Raw genomic sequence first — 11,794 nt, 5'->3', positions numbered from 1 at the left:
TTTTTTTTTTTTTTTTTTCCTGAGATGGGGTCTCGCTTTGTAGTTCAGGCTGGCCCTGGGCTAGCCTTGAACGCGCTGTGATCCTCCTCCTGACTGCCTCTCCAAGTGCTGGGATTATAGGCCTGAACCACCATGCCAACACAAACCACTTTGAACTTTCGTGTATGTTTATATTTTCACTCACTTTTCTATCTTTCCTTTCTCCTCCTCCCCCCCACCTCCATACTGGGGATCAAACTCAGGTCCTTGTGCTTGAGAGGCAGGTGCAGTGCCACTGAGCTGCATCCCCAGCCCCTCACTCACACACTTTTATGCAAACTCTGAGTATGTTTCTGTTTTATTTTCCTTTTTGTTTATTTATCCTTTTACAGTGTTAAGTCGTAATCATAATTTTAAATGGCTGGTTAATATTTTGGTTATAACTTTTCCATTTTGTATAATTATTTCCATGTTGCTTGAGTTTTTGTGTATAAAGCTTTCTCCATACAGGACTATTTAGAGGCTGGGACTATGTGCTCCAGAGAATGTGATGCTACCGACTGACCCAATCTTTTGCTAATTTGTGTAGAGTATTTATTTAGTACTTTATTAATACAGTGTAATGTGTTTATTTCAGAGGTAGATTTTGCTTGGTATGGCAGTACCCAGTTAGGGAGGGAGAGGGGAAATAGGAAGGCTTCTTGAAGGAAATATGCCTGAGTATATGTGGAAGAAGAGGGAGAGGCTGAGCTGGCTGAGAGCATCATGGGCAGTGGAGACAGCATATTCCAATGTTTAACACCATGCGAAGCATGGGAACTGCAAGTCATTGAATAAGGTGAAAGCTCTGTGTGAAGAGAAGTAAGGAGAGAGACTGAAATTTTGAGCAGGGCTTAGATTATGAAAGGGCTTGTGTGCCAACTGATGAGTTGGACATTTTTTGATAATAGAAGTGATCAGTGAACACTGATATGTCAGCTCATTGCTTGTTTTAGGTAAACTTATCTGAATTTGTCAGAAGCAACATAGCTTTCCACTAACGTATATGTAGAGGGGTCTAAATGGCCTAAGCAAAAAATTCTGAGAAATGCACAACCGGAAGCTTTAAAAAGAAGTATAAAGTGTAACACAGCATTGTATTATGGGCTGACCAGCTTTTTGGAATCAAATGAGGACTCCAGGTACAGGGTTGGGAGTTAGCTACAAGGATGAGGTGATAAATCTGGGAAGAGACCAAAGGGACTCACTAGCACTTACTGAGCACTTTTTTGTGTATTGCTTTCTGTTTTAGTTCTAAGTGATTGCTCTTCAGTGATTGGCTATAAGTGAAGGTATAGAGTCCCCTGAGGTATTAAAACATACTTGAGCTCATTAAAAGTTATGAAGGGCCCACGGCCCATAATCCCAGCTCTTAGTGAAATGAGTCTTTGGCTTAGGTGATGAAAAGTATACCTGGCTCCACTTATGGCTTTGAATGGCACTTCCCTCTGTTTTTAAACCCCAAGAGCAGATTACTGGTTCAAGCTATCAGTATTCCCTGGCTCATTTGGCAGGTCCCACAGGGCCTGGCAAGGCTGATGACTTCCACAAAGCAAAATTGGGCAAATTCTTAGGATTTCAGTCCACACCAAAGGGTCTCCAGGTATTTGACATCTTTATTATCTCTTACCATGTTGCTCACTTGCTCTTTGATGTAAGCCAAGTATATACTCTCAAAGGGTCATGGATTGAAAATAGTGAAAACCTACCTACATAAATAGCCTTTAGAATCCTCTTTTCTTATAGAATTCCTAGATTTTACTTTTATTTACTTTTACAATCCTCATAGAATGCTCCAGACCTAAGAGTTTAGTCCTTTGACTTCTATTCCAGGTTTCATATTTATGTCTGCATTTCTACAAATACAAGATACTCATCTAAATTCAAGCTTAGTGATTATGAAGTGGGTTTTTAAAAAAATATGTTACAATGTGTGGCTTATGAAGATGGCGAGAGACTTTTACTTTTCACAGAATTTTTTTACTCCATAGTTTCTTTCTTAACTATGGGTGTTCATCACATACCCGTTGGGTGAGGTGTTTCGGTTTTGAGGGCTCTAAGCCAGCCAGTAAAGTCATGAAGTCGACCACTGTGTCAATGTTGTGCTTCTGGGTGGTTGTATCCTTCAACACACATAAGACACTCAGCCAACTAAAAGAGATGAGCTCAGAGATGTTGGCTCGGAGGAAAAGAAGGATCACATTGAGGTCATTAATGGGACATCCCAGCATCTTTCTGCTGAGGAGATCAAAAGCTGGGAGCATCTCATAGATGGATAGGAGTCGTTTGTCCCACCGACATAGCCGTGTGAGGTTGTATATTATTACTGGAACCAATAGGGTATATATTGCTGCACTGGAGAGGCTAACAATCTGGAAAACAGACAAGGAAGTCAGCCTGCATGTGATCAGATCAGGGACATGGGTCTCATCACGCAGCATCCCTGTCTTGATGGAGCAGCTGAATTCTTCTTGGAATAAGATACCCAGGTGGAAGTGGCCAAGGTACAGGTAAGTGGCTGATGTGAAGAGGAGCAAGAGGGAGTTCCTTAGGAGGTAAGTGGCGACTAGTGAATGTGAGCGCTGCTTACATGCCAGGTACCGCTCTAGCAAGGGAAATTCAAAGTATCGTTCTTTCCGGGCCCTGGGCAGGGAAAAAAGAAGGCAAGGTTAGGAGGAACAGTTTAGAACCACACCTTTGGAATCATGTGAGAAAGTAATAGATCTGAATATTCAACAGGATAGTCTTGGGTCACAAGGAAATCTGTTGTCCTTCGACATGATTTTCCCTCCAAAACAGGTGGTGAGTATGCCTTGATTCTCCAAGTAATGAGTGCAGTGTAATAAACCCAAGGAATGATCAATGAGTAATGAATGGTCATAGAAGATTTATGCCCAACAAGGCAAACTAAAGCTCTAAGCTTTGAAGTAGGACTCTTAAGAAACAATAGTCTTATAAATTAGCACTGCACTAGGAGACTAAATAAGTGCATTTTGATTCTTGGCTTGTGTATTTGTGTGTGTGTGATTTTGGGTCAGTTAATTAACTTTATATGAATAAATGTGCTAGTAAGTATTTGTTGAGAGCTGTGGTGTTCAGATAAGCTAGTCTCTGCTCCAAGGAAGCTTAGAGTCTGATCTCTGGGGAAAGGGTAGATAAGACATGCAAACATGAAATAAATTGACACTTGATTTGTTACTAAGTTGATGGATACAAACCATAGTTATGAAAGTTAGAAGCTAGAATAACATTGTGGGGTGGAGGGTTCAGAAACCTTTATAGAGAATACTGACTTACTGCGTCAAAAGATAAAGAACTCTATTTTTTATTTTTTGGTATCGGGGATTGAACTCAGGGCCTTGTGCTTGTGAGGCAGTCACCAGAACTACTGAGCTAAATCCCCGGCCCAAGAACTCTATTTTTATCTTTTATTTATTTATTTTTTTGTACCGGGGATTGAACTCAGGACCTTGTGCTTGCAAGGCAGGCGGGATAAAGAACTTTCTGAGAGGACATATTCATGTGCATAAACATGAGACTTAATCTGATTTCAAATATTTTGCCTCTTGGTTGGGCCCACCCTGGCTACCGTAGTTAAAACTGTACTACACTCCATCTACTTTCCAGATACCCCTCCCTTGCTTTATTTTTTCTTAGTAGCACTTATCGTTATCCTAACGTGTGTTTTTCTTATGTGTGCTGTTTACCTGTCATCTGTCTCCCCTTAAGACAATGTAAGCATATATGCAGGTGCAGTTTTGTTGCCCCAACCCCTGTCCCCAGCACTCATACACTAGTGTATCTGAAGCACCCAGCGCAGTGCCCGGTATCAAATAAATGAACAACTAGATAGACAAATGATGTGTCCAGGAAAAAAGGAGGAGGTAGGGTGGAAGGTTTCTGCCATCTGGTATAGGTTGAATATCCCCTCTCCAAAATGCTTAAGGCCAGAAGTGTTTCAGGTTTTGGAGTTCCGTTCTTTGTTTTGAATTTTGGAATATTTACATAGACTTTACCAAGGATGCTCACCAAAGATGCTCAAAAAATTTTGAGTTTTGGATGTTTTAATTAGAAGTTTGAAGGAGCTGAGGAGTAGGCTGGTACATGCCTATAATCCCAGCACTCTGAAGGCTGAGGCAGGAGGATTGCTGTAAGCTTGAGGCCAGCCTGCACTACAAAGTAAGATCCTGTCTCAAAAAAAAAAAAATGTTTGAAAAAGTAAATGGTGACAGTATGTTGAGGCCTTGGGAAAATATTTGGGAGAATCCAGATATTTTTGATAGGCATGATATGGGATGTATTTGAGGTTTTTGAGTAGGAAGATAAGGTTACATGAGTGGTTAACCCCTTTGTGGCTCAGTGTGTTTATCTGTACACTAGAGGTAGAGTCCTTTTCCCCTTATAGGAATTACAGAAAATTCATGAGATTATGTGTGAGCACTTTGCTCTCTTGAGAAGGATAACATAGAGGATAATTAAGATCAGTATGCATGGATATCATCTTAGCACTCAGACAAATCCTCCAAAAGGTGAAGAGATATCTTACTTCTCCAGCTCATCCCAGAAGACATGTGGGTCAGAGCTTTTCTGCCGGATCTTCAACATGTGCTGCACCAGGCGGATGGAGCGATTATAGGATTTGTCCAGTTCACTGATGATGAACAGCAGGTCTGAGCTGAGGGCTGGCACAGCTGCATACTGCCACAGCAGCACTGGCAGGTACATGGCCACAGCCAGGCCCATCAGGGAGTAGGGGAGGGCCTGCAGGGTGAGAGTTGGCTGAGGAGGGAGTTCAGGGTGCTGAAATTTGAGTGACAGCACTGAGTGAGGGGCTTACTTCTCCCCAGTTCCTGCAAGGGGAAAAATGATACAGGGAATGGGCCAGCTAAGACTGTCCTGATGGTGAAGAATATAGAAAGGCCTAGCAGGAATTTAGATTTTTTTACTCCCCAGGTCTATGATCTATAGTTTTTCTAATTTATAGGCTGAATAGGGCACCAAGGAGAAGAGAAAGTGAAAGTGAGAAAATGAGAGAGCATGGGGTATAGAGGAGGGGAAAAGAGAGACAGTGATTGAGAGATTCCCCCACCCTGCCATGTGTCAGGCCGAGTAGCCAGCTTGAGGTCATGGTTAACAGTGGCCATGCGTGATATCCCAGAGGAGAGAAAAATCCCATTTTTTCTGTCTAGCTTTCTTTGGCTTACTGGGAATCCCTGAAACATTACTGGAAACCTCTGTAGTAGGCTCTAGTCTCCTACTCAGTGTACAACACAAGCCTGAGGTTGAGCGGGGGAGACTAAAAGAACTAAGAGAGAAAGAGAGCAGGGAGCCAGGATAGCCAATGCTGATTAGGTAGCAAAGGTGCTGATCAGTCTAAGCTACTGATTTTTATTAGCAATCAGTTGGGATAAAGGCCAGCTATATTCAAAGATGGGACTATGTGTGAGGATGTGCAATTGTGCAGTTTCTATGAAAACTAATGAAAGTAAGGCTTGTAAAGTACAAAAAGAATTCTTGAATTAGGAATAGAATATACAATTTTTTTGTTGTAATTAGAACCCTGTCCTTCTAGTTAAAGTTTGAATTATAGGAGTGGAATTGGTGTGCAATGGCACATAGGCTTCAGCCAGACTCACTTCTATAAACAAGCCAATTGGGGGGTTAATTCTTCATGGCCTGTACTGCTTACAGCGCTCTTGGACATAATCAATATTGTGGTCTCCTGCACTGGCTTCTCAGATATTCACTGGTCTTTTCTCATCATTGGATTTTTGTTGATGTGGAATGATGACCCTATTTTGAAATTCTTTGGGGGTCCTTTCAGGTATGTAGCTATATAAACTGACTTTTAGGAATGCAGAAGCCTTGTCTCTTTAGCTACATTACTAGCATCTTGAGGGAAAGGACTGTGATGGGTTGAATTGTGTTTATGGTTTCTGCTCCCACTCCAAATATGTGGAAGCTACTAATCCTTAGTATCTCAGAATGAAATAGTAGACCGTGTTATTGTAGATATAATTAGTTAATTAAAAATGATGTGATGTTAGAGTAGGGTGGGCTCTTAATGCAGTTTAACTGGTGTCCTTACACACACACACGTACACGCATGCACACACACACACACACACACACACACACACACACAAAATGTATCATTTTACAGTTCAGTGCTAGTCCTCCTAAGGTTGTGAGAGACAGATCTTTAAGGCCTTCTCTTTGGCTTGCAGGTGTAGCATTCTGGGTGTACATTCTGTATGCATATCTACCTCTTCATAGGGTGTGTGTGTGTGTGTGTGTGTGTGTGTGAGTGTGTGTATTTTTTGAACATAGAAAGTTAGGATAAGTACACTATGCTTCAAGAGAAAATAGAACCTTTTCACTTCTGTCCAAGAAATAGCATTCCTTGAAAATAAGCCTTTACCCCTACAGAGTAGATTTTTAGGTTTGAAGTAGAGTTTTTGTTTAGATAGCTTTCTGGTGACCTTGATGATCAGGTATTTTGACTCTTCTGACATGTGAATCTGCTCTGTAATATCTGGAATTTGTCACTGACTAATACCTTCTTGAACTACTAGTGACGGAGACCTCCTGGGCTTTCTCCAATAAGTTTATGGTTTTGTCTGAGTCCTAGAACTGTAACATTTTGAGGTGTTATAAATGGTCATCCCTAGAAAATGCTGTGAGAGACTTCTCACTAAACACTGTGACCTGAAAATATATATTATCACTATTTCCATAAAACACCACTAAGATGACAATAAGTGGTAGAAAAGGCATATTCTTCCAAAGACAGTGAAAACAGGAGAGGAGACAAGCAGCAAAATGTTGAAAACTGGAAAGGAGCTATGTAATAGAAGACATCAGTGTGCAAACCAGGTGGGAGTTGGGACAGGAGAAACTAAGCTATTCGCAACTCAGACCCAGAAAGCCTCTACATTAGGTGGAAAACCTTAGAAAATGAAAGGATAGTTGGGGCTGAAAATAGGAAAATTGAAAAATATACGCGAGCAACAGCCTTGTAGATCTTTCCTGTGAGGTGATACATTCCAGCAACCACTTTTCTTCCCTTGCCAGAAGTTGAGGTTCACTCTGGAGAGATGAAACCAGATTAAACTTTGCACTTGAGTCCACTGAGAGCAGAAGAACCATATTGAGGATGGGGCATCAGCTGGATGAACACCGGTGAGTCCTGTGACCAAGTTTCCAGAGGGTGGAAGCCAGGATTAATACTAGCTGCACCCTATCCCTCCCCAGAAATGAAGGATTGAGTGATTGTTGTTAGAGAAAACTGGCCAGCCTAGAGGAAAGACTATCACACTACTATTTGTCTCACTGACGTTTTTCCTAATGAGTAGATTGAAGGAATCACCTTCAACTAAGGCTGCCTATCATCTGTCTGCTCCACAGGTAGAGAGAGATTCCAGTCAGGTGAAAACAATCAGCCAAGGTTCAGCCGGCATTTGAAGAATGCTCGAAACATGAAAGTAATTGTAGCAAGGGTAGGGAAAATGATTCAGTGAGAGGGAGTATGATTCAGGTCTGTCTCCTTCCACTCAGCTGGCCTGATAGAGAGTTGGGGCTGCCTTACCTTGTGGGGCCAGAGAGATTTTGTCTTGTACTGGCCATCCTCATCTTGCTCATGGTGAACCAGTGAGTCCCAACAGGAACCATCCACATAGGCAGCCTGACGCACACTGAAGTTACTGGGAACGAAGCAGCTCATCGGAGACCCTGGAAGAGGAGTGCAGCTTTGAGACATCTCTGAGGTGGGATGGATGAAAGGGAACCCCAGGGGCCATCATCAAAGAGTTTTCAGGGGCTGCCTCCACAATTCTGGTCAATTTTTGTGTCTGGCAAGCATTATCTTCCCATGCCTTCTTTCTGAGTTTGGCACTGCTCTGTCATAGGAAGAGAGGGCATGACTGGAGAGAACCCCACCATTTTGCCCTGCCTACCAGTGTGCTGACAGCCTGTTAGGTATGGCAGTTCTTGTTTCTCAGAGCATCCCCTAGACACCCTGGCAGGCAGCCAGTGGTGACCCCTACACTCCTGCAGTTTGGCACCAGAAGGTTTGTGGTTTGCTGGTGACATTTTCCTGAGAGAGCTGGAATCTTCTAGATTCTAAAACATAGAGAATTAATGCCCTGGACTTCTGAGCCCAGCTCAAGCAAAAGGGCAGGTAAGTTGTGCTGAAAGGAAAGCAGACTTAGAGGAAGGTCACTGCCTTTCCTGTTTTCCCATCATTTTCCAAGAAGAGGTAGAGCCTGGAACCAATACCTTTCTCCATCTTGCGGATGAATGTAGAAGCCAAACAAGGTGGACATATCTCACTAGGAAATGTCCTAAGCTAACAGGGAAGGGGACCAAGAAATGGAAGAAGGAGAGGGGAGAGGAAGAGGATGAAAAAAAGAATCGAGATGTATTATGTACACATACCACAAGGAATGCAATATTTATGAATTACAAATGTGTACCAATAAAAAATAGAAATTAAGAAAAAAAAAAGAATGAAAACCAGAGGTCGCAGTTCTATGGAAGTTCACATTCTCTTTAATAGAGGTAGTGGATTTGCTGAGTTAATCCAGCACCTAAAATACTCCATATTTGTGTATGTTAATATGTGTGGCAGGAGTTCCTGGAGAGGAGCAGTGGGTTTATCCAGCTTCTCTGATAAGGCTATGTCAGGCACTTCACATATGTTCTTAAATTAGTAACCTTGGTCGGGGGAGCTGAGGAGAGGGCTCGGAGAAAATGAGAGGCTTTTTAACAGTGTGGCTAAGACAAATTTGACTGAGGCCCAGAAAAGATCCTGGGGCCCCACCTTCTCTTATCTACAGGAAAACTAGAATAAAAGGTTCATTACTGAAATGAAACAAACTATATGAAACTGACATTGTAGGTCATTATTTTTTATTGTAAAATTTTGGAGGTGATTTAAAAACCTTCCAGTGTCTCTGCTTCGTTGATACCTACATGCATGCATGGGCTGCCCCTTGAGTCATCCAGCCCAGCCTAGCATCATGAAGCCTTGTCAGTGTGGGAGCTGTCTCATTTCTGAGTCCATGCAAACAGTGGAATAAAGTGAGATCTTGGAAGCAACTTACCGGAGGAGAACTCCTGAGCGAATGCCAGGGACATCAGCAACAAGGGAAAGCCTACGGCCACGAACTTGACCATCTGGTCCAGGGGCAGCTCCAGACGCAGGCCTTTGAGGTGGGAGCCTCTGCGGTCAGGCAGCAGGGCATCCGAGAGCATGTACTCCGCAGCTGTGTGTGCGAGCGACATGATGCTGCTGAGCTTGAGGCCGCAGAGGTGGCAGGAGGTGTCCTGGGTCAGTGGAGTGAGGAGATGAGAGGTTCAGACAGACAGTGCTGCAGCCCCAGCCTCACGGACATCTATGCTAGGAGCAGGCAGTGGTTCCCTAAATAACTGTCCAGACCCTGAGCCAGGCACCCCGGTAATTAGGGGGTCCATGCTGGAGGAGGGTCGGGCTTCATGTGTGGCTAGTGCCAGGATGCTCTCTGGATTGTCTAAGTCCATGGCTTTATGCTGCCCTCTCATTAATAAAGTATTTTCAGCAATGTGGTGCAGAGAAGGAGGGCTGTGGGGTCAGGCTCCCCATGTAATTGATGTGGAATTTGGGTGGGGACTGCTTAAATGTGTTGAAGCCCTTCATCTTGTGGTTTTGGGTGGGAATGGAGCCCCTTGGACTCAGCTCGGATTGCTTACTCTACAGAGTAGCTCTTGTTCAGTCTCTTTCCCAGAAACTGCTCTGTATTTGGTGTTAAATTTTCTGTCCCGATTCTGGTCTTTTTCCCTCAAAATTTAAGCAAATTTATGATTTTCATTTGTTTTAGCCACATCACTTCTTTAAAAAGCTGGGGACTGTGCTCACTTTTTAATCGTATATTTTCAGACAAGTCACTGTGTCTCAGTTTTCTCATCCTTCAAGAGGTGGTATGTTAGGATCTTAGGGATCGTGGGGATTAAGAGTGTTGTATGTGAATGCTTTGTAAGCTGAAAAGTGCAGAGAAATGCTGTGGTTTAGATAAGTGTCCCCTAAAGGCTTATGTGTTGAGGGCTTGGGCCCCGGCCTGTGGTGTGACTGTGAGCTGGTAGAATAATTGACAAGGTGAAATAGGAAGAAAAGGGCTAAAGGTGTAGGGAAAGTGGGAAGGGGAGGGGAAAGGTAATAAGAGAAAAGAAAAAAATATGAGAAAATGAAAAAATGGAAATAAAGTGTTTGTAAATAGGGACGGGAGGAGGGGGTGAAGGGAGGGCAGGGACAAGGGGAAAAAATGAGAACCAAGACCTGTCATGTAAAGGCACAAGATCCCAATGATGAATGTAACTGTGCTGTATCCCTAAAATGTACCAATAAACTAAAAAGAATCTTTTCAGTACTGGGGCTTGAACCCAGGGGATTTTCACTGAGCTATATCCATGGCCTTTTTATTTCGAGTCAGGGCCTTGCTAAAATTCCCAGGCTGGGCTTGAAGTTGTGATCCTCCTGCTTCAGCCTCCCTTCTCTTTCTCTTTTGTGTCCTGGTGGTCATGAAGTGAATAGCTTCTGCCATGTGATAATACCATGATGTATTATTGTGCTACAGGCCCAAAGCAACAGGGCCAAGAGATCATGGACTGAAACTTCTGAAGCCATGGGCCAAAATAAATGCTTTCTCTTATTAAGCTGACCATGTCCGGTATTTTGTCACAGTGATGGAAAGTGTAGCACAGTAAGTGTCTGCTCTTGAAATTGGTGGACTGCATGAGAGAACAGGGTATTCTTGTCACTAGTACTGCCTTTAAATTAGTTATTAGATGCCCTTAACTGGCCTACATGCAAGTGCCCCTGTGGCTGTATCCTTCCCATGGGGCAAGGAGTACATGGGCCCAAGGGATGTACCCATTTTATACCTAAACAGAACCTATGCATCACCTAAAGCACCCTTCAGTACAGTAGACTCTAATTCCTGCTCAAATGGCTTCAGCCTGCTTCTGGGACCGATGTAGGCCTTTTCCTCATGTGCATTCTAGTGATTGTGCTTCTGGGGTGCACCCAGGCTCTAGGGTACTTGGATGTGGGGGTTTGGATGGAATTTAGAAGTCCTGGGATGTCCACCTGTGCAATTGTGAGTTCGTTTTTGCTGTGTACGACTTAGCTGGGTTGGAAAGAAAAGGCTATTGGTTTGGGGGCCTGGTAGAATATAAAGATTCTAAATTTGAACCTGGCATTCCTGACCATATGGCAGGTGTGTGTGTGTGTGTGTGTGTGTGTGTGTGACAGGTAGATAGAACATATTCAACAGTTTGCTTCCTTGATTTATAGCATTTCATTTTTTAGACACATGGGACGTGGATCTTTGTTGGAGCTGTTTTTGATGGTCTCACAAATGTGGTTTGGGTCTGCTTCTCCACATCCCACAGGACAGGGGACAACTCTGAATCATATTTGCCTCATGTGTGCTAACTGGGGTAATCCAGGCATGGGAACATCAGAAGAGATTATTTCTATTTTCCATCACCCTCTCCATGTTTTCATTTTGGTATCTTTTAATTGTGTGTGTTTTCCCCAAATGGTTATTTTTGGTTTGAATACATATATATTCTTTTGCTTCTTAAAAGTATTTACATAGTTTTAAAGCATAATATATGTACATTAAAATACACATAAAGCATGTAGTTCAATAGATTTTTCACCTTGTCAAGAAGCAGAACATTATTCATACCCCAGAAACAGCCTCTGTGCTTCTTTCTAATAACTTATTTCCCAAAA

The 11,794-nt window shown here is 42.8% G+C and overlaps 1 protein-coding gene and 1 long non-coding RNA gene across 2 annotated transcripts; one reads left to right on the top strand and one right to left on the bottom strand.

Annotated features, from left to right (window-relative positions):
• Positions 1–1,908: 1,908 nt before the first annotated feature.
• Panx3 (pannexin 3) lies at positions 1,909–9,389 on the bottom strand. The gene is made up of 4 exons (XM_010628722.3): positions 9,123–9,389; positions 7,607–7,749; positions 4,565–4,779; positions 1,909–2,661 (listed from the first exon to the last, which is right to left on the bottom strand). The coding sequence occupies exons 1-4, from the start codon at positions 9,301–9,303 to the stop codon at positions 2,022–2,024; spliced, it is 1,179 nt and encodes a 392-aa protein (XP_010627024.1). The 5' UTR covers positions 9,304–9,389; the 3' UTR covers positions 1,909–2,021.
• On the top strand, positions 4,536–8,428 carry LOC104865263. Its single transcript, XR_781090.2, has 3 exons — positions 4,536–4,737; positions 7,093–7,200; positions 7,576–8,428. It is a non-coding gene; the product is annotated as an uncharacterized LOC104865263 (long non-coding RNA).
• Positions 9,390–11,794: the final 2,405 nt, after the last annotated feature.

Source organism: Fukomys damarensis, unplaced genomic scaffold (genome assembly GCF_012274545.1).
Source record: "Fukomys damarensis isolate Sample0158 unplaced genomic scaffold, DMR_v1.0_HiC HiC_scaffold_16, whole genome shotgun sequence".
Classification (NCBI taxonomy): domain Eukaryota; kingdom Metazoa; phylum Chordata; class Mammalia; order Rodentia; family Bathyergidae; genus Fukomys; species Fukomys damarensis.
The sequence above is the reverse complement of the archived record's forward strand: the minus strand, read 5'-3'. Positions and strand labels throughout refer to the sequence as shown.